Source organism: Cetorhinus maximus, chromosome 26 (genome assembly GCF_964194155.1).
Source record: "Cetorhinus maximus chromosome 26, sCetMax3.hap1.1, whole genome shotgun sequence".
Classification (NCBI taxonomy): domain Eukaryota; kingdom Metazoa; phylum Chordata; class Chondrichthyes; order Lamniformes; family Cetorhinidae; genus Cetorhinus; species Cetorhinus maximus.
Window position 1 is genome coordinate 1,260,995 of NC_135904.1, and position 19,478 is coordinate 1,280,472.

General features: G+C 41.5%; 1 protein-coding gene across 1 annotated transcript in view; it reads left to right on the forward strand.

The window, feature by feature from the left end:
- The first annotated feature begins 329 nt into the window (after window positions 1-329).
- Window positions 330-19,478, forward strand: part of igdcc4 (immunoglobulin superfamily, DCC subclass, member 4) — a 140,827-nt gene continuing 121,678 nt past the window's right edge. Inside the window, exon 1 of the mRNA XM_078529957.1 lies at window positions 330-523. Within this exon, the coding sequence (XP_078386083.1) occupies window positions 457-523 (67 nt within the window). The 5' untranslated portion in view covers window positions 330-456. The remainder of the gene's footprint in view (window positions 524-19,478) is intronic.

The following is a 19,478-nucleotide window of genomic DNA, read 5'->3' on the forward strand; positions in this document are numbered from 1 at the left end:
GCGGGCACACAGGTACCACACGCCCCTAACGGTCCGGGGATGGCGGGGATCGCACTGCGCACGCGTTTCCCAGGGACACGGGGTTCAGCTCTGACCCTGAGCGAGAACCAGCTGCAGCGGTCGGTCGGTTGGTTGGGTGGGTGGGGGCGGGGATAGGGGGCGCGAGGCTCGGTCGCGTGCGCGCGCGCGAGACTCGGGCAGGCGGGCGTGTGCGCGCGGCGCGGCGGGCAAGAGGGGTGGGTAGGGGGGCGCGAGGCCCCGTGCACGCGCAGTGGGCTCCCCCTTGCCCGTGGCGCCGCGCGCGCGCGCGCGCACACACACACAAACACACAAGATGGCGATGGATGATAGAGGGAGGGAGGTCTGGTAGCCCCAGCGGTTTGATTTGAAGGTTTTAAAAAAAGAAATCTCTCGCTCTCTCCAACCTTTCTTCCTCCGTGACCACGACGTGTTTACATGGCGCTCGGACAGCTCTGTTGGCACTGCCTCCTGACTTGGATTCTGACCGTGATACTTTCGGAAGGTGAGAATGAGAGACCCCCCCCCGCCCCAGGGTAGCGGCTTCTCCCCCCCGCCCGGCCGCCCGGGAGTTAGTTGCGGCTGTTGGTGTTGTTTATTTGCGGGTTGTCGGCTCGGTGACCGCAGATGGAGGAGAAGGTGGTAAAGGCTCCATCCCTCAGCTCCAGGCAGAGACCCCCCCACTCCCCCAGTTACTGGAGGCTCTCCCGCCCCATGTGCTAGTGTTTAGGTTCAGGAGGATGGGCTGGGTGTGTTTCTGCTGTTGTGGAAACTGATGATTGTGGGGGGAGAGAAGGGGGGGAGGGAGAGGGTGAGGGGTGGACATTGACAGGGGGAGTGGGGTGTGGGGGGGGAGGGAGTGGGGTGAGGGGTGGACATTGACAGGGGGAGGGAGTGGGGTGTGGGGGGGGAGTGGGGTGGGGTGTGGGGGGGGAGGGAGTGGGGTGGGGGGGGGACATTGACAGGGGGAGTGGGGTGTGGGGGGCGGGGAGGGAGTGGGGTGGGGTTTGGGGGGTGGACATTGACAGGAGGAGGATGATAGCTTAGAGGGGATTTAAATTTTTTTAAAAAAAGACCCGTCCCAACAGCTGAAGTGAGGATAGCTCCCCCATGGGCAGTGGATTTTGATGTGTGCTGAGAAATAAACACATCTCCCATGTGCTTCAGTAGATCTGCACTCGCCCCGATCTCGCGTTTCCTTTCAATATCCTTTATCTAAGTCAAGGAGGCGGACTGTGTGGGGCTGTTTGATGCTGGTAAGAGGAGCAAAATTCAGGGAAGCATTGCGGGACAGACAGACCCGGGCCAGGATGAGGAAAATATGCGAGGAAGGAGAATTGGAGAAAGATTTAGTTGCTGGGAGCGAGGACTAAATGGAGAAAAGGAGTGGGTGGGTGGGTGGGGGGAAGAAGAACTAAGGGGAAAATGTATCGGCAGAAAAAAATACTATTGTTGAGAGTTGGTGTTTGCATTTGTCGTCTTGCAGGAATGTGAGGTTTAATCTGGATTGTAGCACCAGGGTTAATGTAACAAACTTGTGACAAAAAGTTGAGAACAGCCTGTCGAATAATTTCCTTAATATGTTGCACAAATAGTTTAGTTCTTAAATGAGTTGTAAAGGAGGGTATGTGTGTTGGTTTGTGTGGTGGAGGAGAAGGTGGAGCCTATGCATGTATTTTTGTTTATAAGCAGATGGCTACATTAAGGGGGGGAGGGTGGTGTTGGTGGCTTATTTGCATTTTACTGTTGCATTCCTGTGATTTATAACAAACGTGATATTAATATGCTGGGTCAATCATGAACATAAACCTGAGTCCATACCTAGAATCCACAATAGAATGAATCGTAGAATGCTTATAGAACAGAAGGCGGTGGCCATTCGGCCCTTTGAGTCTGTGCTGGCCCCCTGAAGGAGAAATTCACCTTGTGCCGCTCCCCTGTCTTTTTCTTGTACCTCTGCAAAAATTTTCATTTTGAGAGAATGAGCCAATTCCCTTTTGAAAGCCTCAATTGACCCTGTCTCCGTCACACTGCTTGGTAATGCATTTCAGATCCTAACTGCTCACTGCATAAAAAGGTTTTTCCTCAGTCGCTATTGCTTCTTTTTGCCAGTTACTTTAAAATCTGTGGCCTCTGGTTCGCAATCCTTCCACCAGTGGGAACGGTTTCTCCCTTCGTATTCTGTCCAGACCCCTCATAATTTTGAATACCTCTGTAAAATCTCTCCAAGTCCCAACTTCTCCAATCTTTCAAAGTAACTGAAGTTCCTCATCCCTGGAACCTTTCTCATGAATCTTTTCTGCACCCTCTTTAAAACTTCACATCCTTCCTAAAGTGTGGTGCCCAGTACTGGTGCAATGCTGGGTGAGGCTGAACCAGTGGTTTAACAGGCTTAACATAATTTCCTTGTTATTGTACTCAATGCCCCTATTGATAAAGCCCAGGATGACATATGCTTTATTAAACACTCGCTCAACCTGTCCTGCCACCTTTGACATATACACCTAGGTTCCTCTGTTCCTGCACTCCCATTAGAATTGTACCTTTTATATTGTCTGTGTTCTTCCTACCAAAATAAATCACTTCACATTTCTCTGCATTAAATTTCACCTGCCACTTGTCCGCCCATTCCAACAATCAGTCTATGTCCTTTTGGAATTCTATGCTATCCTCCTCATGGTTCAAATACTTCCAAGTTTCGTATCATTTGCAAATTTTGAAATTGTGCCCTATTCACCAATGCCTGGTCATTAATATATATCAGGAAGAGCAAGGGTTCCAACACCGACTCCTGGGAAATTACGCTACAAACTTTCCTCCAGTCTGAAAAACACCCATTAACCACTACATTGACGTCAGCCAATTTAATATCTGTTGCCGCAATCCCTTTTATTCCATAAGCTATAACTTTGTCCACAAGTCTGTTGTATAGCATTTTATCAAATGCCTTAGGGAAGTCCATGTACACCACATCAACAGCATTACTCTCATCAACCTTCTCTATTGTCTCATCAAAAAAAGCACCAGCAAGTTGGTTAAGCATGACTTGCCTTTAGCAAATCCACACTGGCTTTCCTGAAATTTTACAGTGATCCTGCATTTGCCCAAGTGACTATTAATTTTGTCTCAAATTATTGTTTCTAGAAGCTGCCATCACCGACATTAAACTGATCAGCCTGTATTGCTGGGCTTATCTTTACATCCTTTTTTGAAAAAGTGTGTATAATTTGCAATTCTCCAGTCGTGAATCTAAGGAAGATGGAAAATTATGGTCAGTGCCTCTGCAATTTCCATTCACACTTGCTTCAGTATCCTTGGATGCATCTCATCCAGTCCTGGTGCTTTGTCAACCTTCAATTCAGAGCTTATCTAATACTACCTCCTTATCAATTTTAAACCCTTTTAAGTGTCTGAACTACCTCCTCTTTCATCGTGACCTGGGCAACATCTTCCTTGTTAGATTATTTCATATTTTGAGAGGGGAATTTGTGGGTGAGGAAAACAGGCACCAAGGTGGACACAATTCTGGCTTGTGCCCTGTTTCAGATATATTGTATTGCTTTCTTGTTTTTGTACTATATTGTTTTTCTGCTTGAAAAACTAGTTATTTTTTCTTAACTGTTCAATCCCACGCCCAATGTAATAAGCTCCTTAATTGAAAAGACATATTTGGGATAAAAGATCCAATTGTTAATCGACTAAATCCTCAGTCTGTTAAAAATCTGTTTTGATGCTGCTCGATTAGATTGTAGAAAGGGAGTGGTAGCTGACATCTTATGGGGCTCCAAGAGGGGAAACAATTATGAATTCTGAAATAGAATCACTTACTTTGTAGATCAGAATAGGTAACTTCTAATGTATTTTACTTGAAGATTGGATTGGGTGGCCATATGTCAATGAGGTCATTGATATTTTCTTCCTTTGTCTTTCTAGGATAAAGTTCTCACTGTTGTTGTGGATTATAACTTGTACCTATTCCCTTGGGCTTTGTCTGTTGACTGCAGCGTTGCAGTTTGTGACACCCACTGTTCTTGGTTTGTTGTGACATGCCTTAAACCTTTTCCTGTTACTATTTAGTGATAAATATTATGTTGATCTTTCTTGTAGATTCTGAGAGAACAGTGCTGTCAGATATATCTACTCATAAAGTAAAATGCTATGCATACCCCTATGAGACTATGCTGTCCATTGCTCTAAAACTTGCACAAACACACAGAATGGGAAATATGGTGTATTGTAAACAGTGTGAAAAAGTCAGTAAAAAGTGTGATTATTTACATGTACAAAGTCATTCCAGCCAAGAGCAGTATTTGGAGCATGTATGTGCAGGTCTTTTTATTTCAAGATTTTTCAAAACAAATGTCAAGATCGTATCATGCTTTAGATGTATCAGTCTGAAAGGCAAGGAGGATGAATGCAAAATTTTAAAAAAATTGTTGTGGTGGATAAACCTCAATTTATACTGATAGGAACAGATACAAAGCTAACGGTTCCTTAATAAAGGAAAATGTAACTATTATAAAACAAAAGGAGGAGGAGATAAAACAAGAAATTGGTCCATCTATGAATAAACTAACTCAAGCAACTTGGATTTTAGTTTTAAGCAAAAAGCATAATAAAATACAAAGGGGACTTAGCTGAAAGTTAGCACAGTCACAAAAGAAAACGTATGTAGACTAATACTGCAGATGGTGAACTGCATTAACACATGCCAAAAATGAAAAGGTGGGGTTGGGATGAGGGATAGTTGCATCTCGGTCAAAACAGGTTATCGACCCCACATAGTCCTCTTGGTTACAGATTGCATTATAGCTTTGGTCCAAACTTGAATTAAAAGTGATGAATTTCAGAGGTACAGTGAATGTGACTGCTTTTGGGACATCAAGACAGCATTTGGCTGAGTGTGGCATCAAGGAGCCCGAGCAAAACTGAAGTTGGAGAGGGAAACACTCCAGTGGCTTGAGTCATATATGGCTGAAGTGGAAGCTAATTGTGGTTGTTGAAGGCCAATTACCCCATCCCCAGGACATTGCTGTAGGAGTTTCTTAGGGCAGCATCCATGGCCCAACTATCTTTAGATACTGTATCCAATGATCTTGCCTTCATGAAGTCAGATATGCGACTACTTGCTGGTTGCAATGTTCAGCTCCCTTTCCAATTCCTCAGATAATAAAACAGTCCATATACACGTACAGAAAAACCTGGAAAACATTCAGGCTTGGGTTGATCAGTGGCAAGTAACTTTATGCTGCACGAGTCCCAGGCAGTGACCATCCCCAGTAAGCAAAAGCCTGATCATTGCCTATTGATCACCAATGGCGTTGGCATGATTGAGCCCCTCAAAATTTGCCTCCTAGGGATCACCATTGGGAAGAAACTTAACTTTACCAGCCATATAAATGCTAAGACAATTAGAGCAATTCTAGGGCTTGATATCCTGTAATAAGTGCTCACCTCCTGACTCCCCAAACCATCTCTACCACCTACCAGGTGCATCTGGCATGTGATGGAACACTTATCTAGATAGGTACAACTCAACAGGATTGAAGAAGCTTGACACTACCCAGGGCAAAGCTAGCTTCTGATCAGTACCGCATCCAATGGCTTAGATGTTCACTCCCTCCATAGTACACACTGTCGCTTTGGTAAGTTTACAGTCTACAGAATGCATTGCAGATCCCCCTAAACCCACAGCCTCCACCATCTAGTGGTGAATGAGCAGCAGTTGCAGAATGGGAACACTATTCACTTTCAAGTCCCCCTCCAAACCACACACCATTCTGACTAGAACATATATTGTTGTTTCTTCAATGTCGCTGGGTCATAAACTTGAAACTCCTTATGTAACAGCATTGTGGAGGTATTTCCATCACACAGACTGCAGCAGTTTAAGAAGAAGGACCTCTGCCTCCTCCTCAAGGGTAACTTAATGATTAGCAATAAACTGGCCTTGCTAGCAATGCCCATGTCCTGAGAATGCTTTTTCAAAATAATCTCTTGGAACCTGATGGTTTCCACTCCAGAGTTTTTAAAGAAATAGGTGCGATAATTGCAGATTGGCAGCACACTTCAGGAAAGATGTTAAGGCTTTAGAAAAGTTGCAGAAGAGTTTTGCCAGGACGTTACTAGGGATAAAGGATTTCAGTTATGAGTGGTTGGAAAAGTTGAGACTGTTCTCATTGGAACAGCAAAAGGTAAAAGATGACCTAATAGATGTTTACAAGATTACAAAGCAAAGGATAAGAGATGACATAATAGATGTTTACAAGATTAATGAGAGGTTTTGATAGAGAAAGGCTGTTCCTTCTGGCAAGTGGATCAGTATATATACAGGGGTCATGGATTTAAAATCTTTTGCAAAAGATCTGGACAGGAGATGGAGAATTTTTTCCACTCGGAATTGTTAGGATCTGGAATATTCTACCTGCAAAAGTATTGGATCTGATTCCATAAATTATTTTTGAAGGAATTGGACACTTACTTGAGGACAAGGAACTCAAAGGGTTACACACAAAGTGAGGGTGTGAGACAAAGTATGACTGCTCTTTCAAGGAGCCAGAGTAGTCTTGGGTTAAGTGGCCTCCTCCTGGGCTGTAGGTTTTTTTAATTCTCTCAGTAATTTTCTAATGCACCCTAGGATCAGGTTTTGTCCTGTTGGTTGGAAAATTGCAAATACTACTTGATTTTTTTTAAGAAAAGGAGGAGAACCCAAGTAACTACAGAACCATCAGTTGTAGGAAAGTTACTGGAATCTATCATCATGACAGAATGACTGAGCACTTGGACAAGTATTAGCTGATCAGAGAGCCAGCATGGATTTGTAAAGAGTAGGTCATGTCTGACTAATCTAGTTTAATTTTTTGAGGAGGCCTCTAAGCATGGTGGATAGGGGAGTGTCTCTGGATGTGGACTTCCAGAAGACATTTAATAAGGTTGCACACAAGGAATTGTTAGCAAAAATGAAAACACATGTAATAGAAGGTAACCTTGTGAAATGAGTCAGTAATTGGTTGGGAGGTAAGAGAACAGTCAGGATAAAGAATTGTGCCTGATTGTTGAGATGTGACATACTGTGTTCCTCAGGAACCTGTACACAGCGGGGTGGGAGGGGATGGGGTCAGGTGCATGCTTAGCTTTTTACCCTAATATATTAATGACTTGAATAGAGAATTGTATATAAAAGTTTGCAGACAACAGTGAGATAGGAGCGAGAGGTTACAAAGAAACAAGCAGACTAAGTTAATGGGTAAAACGGATTGCTGGAGTTCGATGTCAGAAGTGTGCAGTCGTGCTTTGGATCTGAGAAAGAGAAATTGGAATATTTTCTTAATAGTGAGAGACTGGGTGCTTTGGGGGATCAAAGGGAAATGGATGTTAATGTGTACAGAAGTACTGATTGCTAGTGCGTGAGTGCAAAAAGGCATCAAAAAGGTTATTAGAATGTTAGTCTTTTTCTCAAAGGGGTTAGTCAGCCCCCATCTGGACTATTCTGTTCACCTTTGGGCACCAAATCTTAGAGATGTTCTTGGAGGGAATACAGTGTAGAATTTTCTGAATGACATAGCCTAACCGTTTAAGCTCCTATGAGGATAGGTTGCATCAACTTAGTTTGTATTTTCTTGAGTTTAGATGGATGATCATTGATCTTATTCAAGTGTTTACAATGATAAAGTGAATCCAGAACAAGGTGGGGTGTAATCTTAAAATTAAAGCTAGGCCATTCAGCAAGGAAATCAATGTACTACTTCACATCAAAATTAGTGGAAATTCGAAACTTTCTGCCCCAAAAGGTTGGGTTCATTGAAATGTAAAGACTGACATTGATAGACTTATGTTAAGTAAGGGTATCAAGGGTTATGCACAGTGCTAGGTCAAAGGAGTTGATGTACAGAGCATGATCTATTTGAATGGTGAAACAGATTTGAGGAGCAGAAGGGCCTGTTCCTGTGTAAAGCTATATCTGGTTTTCCACTATCTGCACAACTCGAGGTTCAGTAAGCAAAGGGGGAAGGAGGCAAACAAGGCACATGCCTGGAAAATTTACAACAGATAGAAACTGTATAATTTGTAGTGTCTTTAGATTTAGGTCTAGCACTAGTGTTGCTAAATGCATGCTTTATTTCATCTAATGTTTTGTTATATTCAAGAGATGTTTGTAATTACTAAAGAGATGTAGAAAGTGTGACAAAATTGCCATAATGAATTTTCTAGAATCATAGAATGTTTACAGCACTGAAGGAGGCCATTTGGCCCATTTTGTCTGCGCTAGCCCTCTAAAGGAGCAATTCACTTAGTGCCACTCCCCTGCCTTTTCCCTGAAGACCTGAAAGTTTTTCCTTCTCAGAAAATAATCCAGTTCCCTTTTGAAAGCCTCAATTGACCCTGCCTCCACCACACTCCCAGGCATTGCATTCTAGATCCTAACCACTTGTTGGATAAAAAAGATTTCCTCATGTCACCATTGCTTCTTTTGCCAATTACCTTTAATCTGTGCCCTCTGGTTCTTGATCCTTCCAGCAATGGGAACAGTTTCCCCCTATTTACTTTGTCCGGACCCTTCATGATTTTGAATACCTCTATCAAATCTAATCAGGAAAGTGTTCAGCCTCATGTTCGGCATGTGCTCCAGAATTTTGAAGTTGCAATTGAAAGCGATATTTAGAATGCAATTTCCCTGAGTATAGAATGGTCGAGAGCTTGCAGTGTAGTTCAGTGTAGCTAGCTTGCACTGTTGCCAGTAGATATCAACCTCAAACTGATATTAGCACCATAATCTCAATAACCTATAACTTGCAACTGAAGAAATGGAAAAATAAAGCACAAGTATGAAGTTTAATGCTGAAAGCATAAAAATTAGTTCCATTAATGATGACTGTCACTCAAGCCCAGCTTCTTCATTACGTTTTATTTGCACTTCAGCTTTGTATTGTATATTCTATTCAATGTGAGTATGCTAATTTTATGTTTTAGATGAAATCATTGGACAATAGCTCTTTGTTCTGGCATAAAGGCCTTTTGTGCTCAATCACATGTAGAAACTTCCCAGATTTCCATTAACAGTGATTATAAGACATCACCTTTGTGGGGAAGTGTGATTCAGTACTTAGGTGTTTTGTGTAAGGGTTAAGTGTTCAACTGGACTGAAGCATTTTAAATTCAAAAATGATGTTTTCTGATGCTCAGAGCTATGATACTTTCCACTGTAATAGTGAGTGCTGGTTGGGTCGCAGGGCTCCTGGAATATTGTTCCAGTAGTTCATGGGAAGAATAGTTCTGATTGGTTTTCCATGAAATGGAATAAATTTGATACTACTCAATGTCCTTTGCCCTTTTCAGAACTTCATGTCTCACTTAGCCCCACCTGTGTCTCCCCATGCCTCTTTCTTTCTCTCTGCAAACCTTTCTGCTCTTTTTCTCCTGCCTCTCTGTCCTATGTCTTAGAAGTGTTGCATTTCTGCAGGCCACAACAAAAATTTGCATTTATTTAGTGCCTATAACTTAATAAAAATATCTCAAGGTAAATTTCAGGAACTTTATCAGCCAAAATTTTGGAGCTATTATGACATGTGACTAAGACTTAGGCTTTAACGAATGTCTTGAAACCAAATGGGAAAGTAGAGAGGTACAGAGGGTTAGAGGGGGAATTCGAGAGCTTCAGCCCAGATGGCTGAAAGCATGGCAGCCAATGGTGCAGCAAAGGCAGTTGGGCATGCGCAAGTGGCCAAAATTAGACTAATGTAGAGTTCTTGCAAAGTTGTATAGCTGCTAGAGAGGCTATGATACAGAAACTCTGCTTGGAATCCAATAGGACACTGAGCAGTCTGATGCAGCCAAGATGAGGCCCACGAGTAGTTGGTTAGGATACAGAGTTTGAGTCAAAAATTGTAGAGATTTGTTTTGGTTATTTATCCCAGTGTTCAGCTGGAGAAAATTACAACACATTCAAGACATATTGGACAAGCTGTAGTGTTAACAAAGTGGTCTTATTCTTGATAGTATTATTCTTGCCTCTGTTTACATGAAAATGACTCAAATTGGATTTATAGCGGGAGATACGTGTTACGAGCCTGTAAAGACCGATAACTTTACAAACATAAATTCAAACTTCCAGTTGATGGCTGACAGGATGACACAACAAGATTTTGCGTTTTAAGACTTTCACTGTAACAAACAGACTAAAAGCACTATTAACTAAACACATGAGGCAAGTTATACACATGAGGCAAGTTATACTTTAAACTACAGAACTTTCCTCTTTTAGTTTTAACCCAACCGAAAACCCACTCAGGTATGCTTCACGCTGTCTGTTTAATAGTTATTTGAATTTCTTGGACCCATTACAGAGTGATCCTTAGCTCCCGAGGGTTTACTTCTTTCCTTTTAAGAACATAAGACATAGGAGCAGAAGTAGGCCATTCGGCCTTTTGAGCCTGCTCCGCCATTCAATGAGATCATGGCTGATCTGCGAATTCTCAACTCCACTTTCCTGCCTTCTCCCCATAACCCTTGATTCCCTTACTGATTAAAAATCTGTCTATCTCAGCCTTGAGTATACTTAACAACGCAGCCTCCACAGCCTTCTGTGGTAAAGAATTCCATAGATTAACAACCCTCTGAGAGAAGAAATTCCCCCTCATCTATGTCTTAAATGGGCGACCCCTTACTCTGAGGTTATGCCCTCTGGTCCTAGACTCTCCCACAACGGGAAATAGCCTCTCAGCATCTACCCTGTCAAGACCCCAGAAACCTTATATGTTTCAAATAAGGCTGCCTCTCATTCTTCTAAACTCCAGTGAACACAGGCCCAACCTATTCAACCTCTCCTCATAAGAAAATCCCTCCATACCTGGGATCAACCTAGTGAGCCTTCTCTGGACTGCCTCTAATGCTAGAATATCTTTCCTTAGACAAGGGGACCAAAACTGTTCACAGTATTCTAGCTGTGGTCTAACTAATGCCTTGCATAGTTTTAGTAAGACTTCATTATTTTTATACTCCATTCCCTTTGAAATAAAGACCAGCATCCCATTTGCCGTTCTTTTGAAATTGTATGCTAGTTTTTTGGGATTCATGCATGAGGGCCCCCAAATCCCTCTGTGCTGCAGCTTTCTCCAGTCTTTCTCCATTTAAGTAATATTCAGCTCCTCTGTTCTTCCTGCCAAAGCATAACCTCACATTTTCCCACATTATATTCCATCTGTCAAGTTTTTGCCACTCATTTAACCTGCCTGTATCCCTCTGTAGAACCTTTGTGTCATCCTTACCACTTGCCTTCCCACCTAATTTTGTCATCCGCAAACTGGGCGACAGTACCCAGTATTTCCCTCATCCAAGTCATTAATATATATTGTAAATAATTGTGGTCCCAACGCTGATCCCTGTGGCACTCCACTAGTTACAAGTTGCCATCCTGAAAATGGCCCCCATATCCCAACACTGTCTTCTATTAGTTAGCCAATCCTTTATCCATGCTAATATACTTACTGGCCTATAGTTACCAGTTTTTTGTCTCCCTCCCTTTTTGAGTAAGGGTGTTACATTGGCAGTTTTCCAATCTTCTGGGACTTTTCCAGAATCTAAGGATTCTTGGAAGATTACTACCAGTGCATCCACTATCACTGCAGCTGTTTCGTTTAATATCCTAGGATGTAACCCATCAGGTCCAGGTGACTTATTGGCCTTTAGCCCCATTCGTTTTCTTAGTACTTTTTCTCTAGTGATAGTTATTGTATTTATTTTCTTCCCTCTCTTTTACCCCATGATTATTTAATATTTTCGGTATGCTATTATTTCCCAGCTTGGTAACATTTAGCCCCAGAACTGTCTTTCACAGAGAGGGTTTCTCTTGGTGATTCTTCCTCTAGTATAAGCTAGGCGAATCTTCCAGCCTTGTTTCAAATCTTCATGAATTTGCCTTTTTCAATCTGAGCATGATCTCCCACCTGACTCTTCTGGATCCTGGCAGACTAACTTTGAGAGTTTTCAGGGCTATCTTGGAAACCCTTCCCCTCTCAAAGCCCATCTCCATAGCAAGGGGAATCACATGGACTTGATATCCAGGTAGAAATGCTGATTAGCTATCCTCGAGATCCCAACTCTCTTTTATCTTAGAAATAAATAGACAGTTTAAAACAAACGTTTGCCACCCAACATTTTCAACATCTTCCTGGGGCTTTGGAAACTAGCAGTCTAACTACTGTAAACACAGATGCTGCTGTCATTGTCTACTAGTGTGAACACCTTACATCTTCTTTTCAGCGAACAACCTGGGCCTCCCTTTAATCTTTAACAGCCACATCACCTGGGCCTGTTGTCAGGTAAACTTCAGAACAGGTCGCATGACCCCCTTCATTTCATCCTAAATAAAAGGCACAGTCCTAAACATTACTACCTTATAAACTTCATATTTGTAACAGATGTAATAAGTATTGCATGACTGGTATAAATTTTTGCTGTTCTTGGGTTGTGAGAATTTTATTATCACTAAATATCCTGAGGATGTAGCGAAGAAGTGTCTTGGAGTGTTATATTATGTTAAAGGTACTATATAAATAGAAGTTATGAGTACAAGATGATGGGATGTAATGTGAATAAGTGTGAAGTTACCCACTTCGGTAGAAAAACAGAATATTTCTTAAATGGTGAGAGGTTGGGAAGTGTTGGTGTCCAAACGGACCTGAGTGTCCTTGTCCATGAATCACTAAAAGCAAGCATGTAGGTGCACCAATCAATAAGGAAGGCAAATGGTATGTTGGCCTTCATCGCAAGGGGATTTTGTGTCATCCTGTCGGCCATCCGACATAATTCAAATTTATGTTTGTAAAGTTATCGGTCTCTACAGGCTCATTGCATACATCTCTTCCGCTACCAATCCCATTTGAGTCACTTTCATATTGTCAGGTAATAATTATCAGCAAGAATGAGACCCGCAAGTAACACTTCAGCTTGTCCAATATGTCTTGAATGTGCTGTAACTTTTCTCCAGCTGAAAGTAAAGGTGGCTTACTGCAATTGTATAGAGCCTTGGTGTGACCGCACCTGAAGTTCTGTGTACAGTTTTGGTCTCCTTATCCAAGGAAGGTTATACTTTCCATAAAGGAAGTGCAATGGATGTTCACCAGACTAATCACTGAAATGGCGGGATCCACTTATGAGGAGAGATTGAAGAAACCGGGCCTAAATTCTCTTGAGTTTCAAAGAATGAGAGATGATCTCATTGAACCTTACAAAATTCTTACAGGCGCGATCGGGTGGGTGTAGATAGGATGTTTCCCCTGACTGGTGAGTCTAAAACCAAGGGATATAATCTCAAAAAAGGGGTAGGCCATTTAAGACTCAGATGAGGAATTTCTTCACTCAGAGGGTGGTGAATCTTTGGAATTCTCTACCCTAGAGGGATGTGGAAACAGCCAAGTCAGAAATCGATTGATTTCTGGAGACATCAAGGGATATGGAGATGAGGCCATATGGGTTGAGCTCAGAAATAAAGAAGGGGCAGCCACATTGCTGGGAGTGTACTATAGACCCCCAAATAGCGGAAGGGAGTTAGAAAAGCAAATATGTAGGCAAGTTTATGAGTGCAAAAACCTTAGGGCAGTAATACTTGGGGACTTCAACTACCCTAATATTAGTTGGAATACGGACAGTGTGAAGGGCACAACATTCTTGAACTGCAATCAAGAGAACTTTTTCAGCTAGCATGTAACAAGTCCAACGAGAGAGGGGACAATTCTAGATTTAGTCTTAGGAAATGAAGCTAGGCGAGTGGATGAAGTAGCAGTGGGGGACCATTTTGGAGATAGTGACCATAATACAGTTAGATTTAGCATCATTATGGAAAAGAACAAAGATAGAACAGGAGTAAAAATTCTAAATTGTGGGAAGACAAATTTTACAAAGCTGAGAGGTGAACTGGTGAAAGTGGACTGGATACAGCTACTAGAAGGGAAAACAGTGTCAAATCAGTGGGAGGTATTCAACAGTGAGATTCTACAGGCAGTGTGGACATGTCCCTGCAAAGAAAAAGGGTGGTACTGCCAAATCCAGAGCCCCCTGGTTTTCCAAAAGCCTACAAGGTAAGATAAAGCAGAAAAAGAGAGCTTATGACAGTCATAAAAAGCTTAGAACTGTAAAAATCCTAGAGGATTATAAAAAGTATAGGGGTGAAGTAAAAAAGGAAATTAGGAAAGCAAAGAGAGAATGTGAAAAAATATTGGCAGATAAAATCAAAGAAAACCCAAGTTGTTTTACCAGTACATTTAAGAGCAAGAGGATAACTAGGGAAAGAGTAGGAGCTATCAGAGATGTACATGGTAAATTGTGCGTTGATGCTGAAGATGTGGGCAGGGTTCTCAATGAATACTTTGTCTCTGTCTTCACTAAGGAGAGGGATGATGCAGACATTCTAGTTAAAGAGGAAGAGTGGGAAATATTAGATACAATAGGAAGAGGAAGTACTGGAGGGACTGGCATCCTTGAAGGTGGATAAATCACCAGGGCTGGATGCATTGTACCCCAGGTTGTTAAAGGAAGCCAGGGAGGAAACACTGGATGCTTTGAGGATCATTTCCAATCCTCATTAGATACAGGTGAGGTACCAGAGGATTGGAGGGCTACGAACGTTGGACCAATATTTAAAAAGGGTACAAGGGATAGACCAGAAAATTATAGACCGGTCAGTCTGACTTCAGTAGTGGACAAATTATTTGAATCCATTCTGAGACATAGGTTAAACTGTCACTTAGGCACGGATTGATCAGGAATAGCTGGCATGGTTTTCTTAGGGGATGATCGTGTCTTACTAACTTAATAGAATTTTGAGGAAGCAGCAAGGAGGATTGATGAAGTTAGTGCAGTGGATGTTGTTTACATGGATTTTAATAAGGCATTTGACAAAGTCCCACATGGCCAATTGATCAGGAAAGTGAGGTCCCATGGGATCCAAAATTGGCTGTGACAGGAAACAAAGGGTAATGCTCGATGGATGTTTTTTGAGTGGAAAGCGGTTTCCAGTGGCGTTCCACAGGACTCCGTGTTGGGGCCCTTGCTGTTTGTCATGTATATGATTGATTTGGACTTAAATTTGGGAGGCATGATCGGGGAGTTTGCAGATGACACACATTTGCTGCGTAGCTGATAGTGAAGAGGATAGCTGTTGTCTCCAGAATGATATCAATGGTTTGGTTAAGTGGGCAGAAAAGTGGCAAATGAATTCAATCCAGAGAAGTGTGAGGCAGTGCATTTGGGGAAGGCAAACAAAGCATGGGAATGCTCCATAAAAGGGAGGATGTTGAGAGGGGTTGAGGAAGTGAGAGACCTTGGAGTGCATGTCCACAGGCCCCTGAAGGTGGCAGGACAGGAGGATCAGCTGGTAAAGAAAGCATTTGAAATGCTTTCCTTTTATTGGACAAAGTACTGAATACAAAAGCAGGGATGTAACGCTGGCACTGTATATAATGCTGGCACTGTGTATAATGCTGGATAAGCTATAGCTGGAATTTTGTGTACAGTTCTGGTCACCACATTACAGGAAGGACATAATTGCTCTGGAGAGAGTATAGATGAGATTTACAAGAATGTTACTAAGGCTTGAAAACTGCTGCTATGAAGAAAGGCTGGATAGACTAGGTTTGTTGTCCTTAGAACAGAGGAGGCTGAGGGGTGATCTAATTGAGATGTACAAAATTATGAGGGGCCTAGATAGGGTAGACAGGCAAGACCTGTTTCCCCTAGCTGAGGGATCAATTACCAGGGGGCATAGAGTTAAGGTTAATTGGTAGAAGGATTAGAGGGTACATGAGGAAAAGCTTTTTCACCCAGAGGGTGGTAAATGTCTGGAATTCACTGCCTAAATTGGTGGTTGAGGCCGAAATGCTCAACTCAGTTTAAAGGTACCTGGATGTGCACCTGAAGTGCTGTAACCCGCAAGGCTATGGACCAGGTGCTGGAAAGTGGGATTAAAAATGAGTGGCAAGTTTTTTTTTCTCTTTTTCTGGCTGACAGGATGGGCTGTTTGGCCTCTTTCTGCACCATACCTTTTCTATGGTTATATAGCATAGGAAAGTGGCATTGAGGTAGATCAGCCATGATCTAATTGGTGGAGCAGGCTCGATGGGCTGAACGGCCTCTTCCTATTCCTGTGTTCTTTGTTCCTATTTTGGTGGACCTTCTTGAATCACTTGTGCTTACAGTATTAGCTGTGGCTCAGTTTGTAGCGCTCTTGCCTCTGAGTTAGAAGGTTGTGGGTTGACGTCTTAGCGGAGACAAAGCACAGAAATCTAGGCTGACGCTCCACTGCAGTACTGAGGAAGTTCCGCAGTGATGGACATGATGTCTTTCAGATGAAACGTTAAACCACAGCCTTGCCTGCTCTGTCGGGAGGATGTAAAAGATCCCATGGCACTATTTCAAAGAGCAGCAGTTATTCCTCGTGCCCTAGTCAATTGTTATCCCTGATATCCTGGCTAATAGTTATCCCTTAAACAATATCACTAATAGATTATGTGGTTATTATCACCATTACTGTTTATGTGAGCTTGCTGTGCACAATTGACTGCTGCATTTCCTAAGTTTAAATAGTGACCACACTTAAAGCACTTCTTTGGTTTTCAAGTGCTTTGGGACATTCTTGTGGTTGTGAAAGATGTTATATAAATCAAGTCTTTTTATTTATGGTGATGTGCTTTTCATAGATTTTGGGATTTAATACACTTAATGAACCTCGTGACAACCATGCAAAGCAATTGCCTGGATGGTAGGAAGGTCACCCTGGATTGCTGTAGTAAAATACCTAGTGGTGATCAATTACAGTTTGAGGATCAAGATCAGTTGCATTCCCCCGTGCCAGCTGGTGATTAAATAGATTGAAAGTAAGTTTCTTGGATATATTTTGAGAAATTCTTCGGATCCTTTTAGAGTGAATTATATTTTTAAAGGTTGATTTGATGATAACTGTAGTGCAGGGCATTTATTTAGTTTCATTTGATACTTCCATGCAGAAGGATGGAATTGCAGTCTGAAGTGTTATGTGATCTTATCGCTCTGAAATGTGCCGTTGCTATTTTGGTTAACTGCTGGTGTGTTGCACTTAAGTAATTATCTTGTCTTCTGACCAACCAGGCTTATTGGTGTAGTTGGTCAAGCTTTGTTAAACAAACAATATCGTTGTTCCAAAACAAAATGGACATTGGGCTGATGTACTACTACCTGTTGTCTGGAACAGGTGATCCCAAGCTGCATAGTTATTAAGTTATCTTCAGAGGTGTATTATATAACTCGTTTATCATTTGGGTGCACTTGCAATTTCCAACCCTCCAAATAGGAGTTGCTGAGAAGGAGAATAGACCTAAGTCATACCAGTTTGACTCAGTAACATTCTTGTCTTTGAGTGAGAAGGTTATGGGTTCAAGTCAAGGCCTTTAGCGTATAGTCCAGTTACTGTGACGCAGAGATGTTTAGAATATAGTCTTTTGGATGGGGCATTGAATCAAAGCTATGCCTGCTTGTTCAGGTGGACATAGAAAATGTCATAGCTCTCTTCAAAAAAGAATAGGGCAGTTTTCCTAGTATAATACCCAATAGTCTTTCCACACACACCACCAAAAATATAGTCACATAATTTGTTGCTGTGCACAGATTTACTGTCACTTTTGCCTTAGTGATTAAACTTTAAAAGTAATTGTCTCTGAAATACGAAAGATTTTAAATGCAAATGTGTTTGTTAAATTTTGTTAATGGGCAGAATCTCCTGTTCACACAGATTGAGAAAATATATTTTTAAATTGATTTTGTTGATGTACTTGGATAATGCATTTCTAACTTTTGTGTTTTACCTCCAGCTGTACTTTATTCAAACTCCATAACTTGGCTGAGCGTGATCATTATACCTATTAATTTTCTGTAAGGGGGTTCTTAAGTGGTTTAGTGTTGTTATTCTCTGTTTACACATCTTGTAGAGACCTGGCTCCACAGTGTGACGTAGCTGAAGTTAAGAAAATTGCATTTATACTCGCTGTTCCATCTGGATGTCTATCCATTCCATACAGTTGTGCTACTGCATTATACTCTCAAACTTATTGAATCCCTGCAATTTTCTGAAAAAGAAGATAAACAATTTTTATCCTGTTATTAAAAGGTAGCAGTTTACAAATCAGGTTATGCTGACTTAGAAGATTTTATCCATGGAAAAGGGTCTTTGTTTTGAAATGTATTTTAGGCCTCTGTTTGTAAGTTTGAAATAAGTACTTCCCTTCCATTTGGCTTACCAACACCATGCTCTGCTTGTCCTCAGCCACAAGAGCGGTTGTCGACCTATTTGCTCCCAGATCACTTCCAATGCTGTTCGGAATTGATTACTGAAAAACTATCTGACAGATAAGGAAGATCATTGTGGCTTTGTTTCCTCTTGAGGGAAGGCTGTGATGGTGCATTTGAATTTGGATGAGATCACAATGGTGGTGATGCTGAGCTGAGACTTCTATCCTCTCCAGAGGGGAGGGATGCAGCAGTCTGGGTGGACCCGCATACCATTGGTTGTTGCTTTGGGCATGTTGCTTGGTTAATTTCTTAGCCAAAAAAAGGACCTAAAAACGATAAGATAAAGTTGGTTACATTTTCACAGTCCGTTTCAGTTACTATAATAATATTCTATTTGCTCTGTATAAGACTGATCAAGATTAATGCAGTGTTTCAATATTTTTTCCTAAATAGTTCTAAGAAATTAGTACTTTCAGTAATACATACTACAGATGTGGATTTTTAAATTAATTTAATTAGTAATATTGACTTATTTAAAATAAAAAAATGATTTTTGTAAGTATTATTCTGACAGATTCTCATGTAACTGAAAGCATCTCAAAATGTATGGTTCCCATTCCAGTAATGTTGAAATCAAGTTTCTGTGAATTTGAGGACAAAAAGATGCACTTCCAAAACACAATTTTTATAATTAGACATAGTAATCATCATTATGGACTTGTTTCCCTTTAAGTTTTCCCCTCACACAGGAGTCAAATGGGAATAATTTTTAACTACTTTCTTTCTTTGGCTGGTGTTCAACCTTTGGCTCTGTATCAGACTTTCCTGCACGTTGACAGCTTTGATAACCTTCAGGTGGTAAAAATGACTCTGGACATGGGTGCCATTCAGATCAAGGGTGTGGCTTATTGATTGCCCTTGTGTTGTGTTGCCTGTTGTTTCTACATAGCATTGCAAGATGGATATTCAAACTGGAAACATATCAACCTTAACAAACGGTGATGTAACAATTCACAATGTGCATCATGCCACAAGCTGTGTGACCACACTCTCAAATCTAACTGGTTAAAGACTAGTTTTGTAAAAAATCAACTTTGTAACCTTGCACAGAAGCCAGCCATGTATTATGGTATATGTGGCAGATAACTATACTTTACAAGCACTAAAATAATTGCATTAGTCACTATGAGATGGCTGAATGGCCT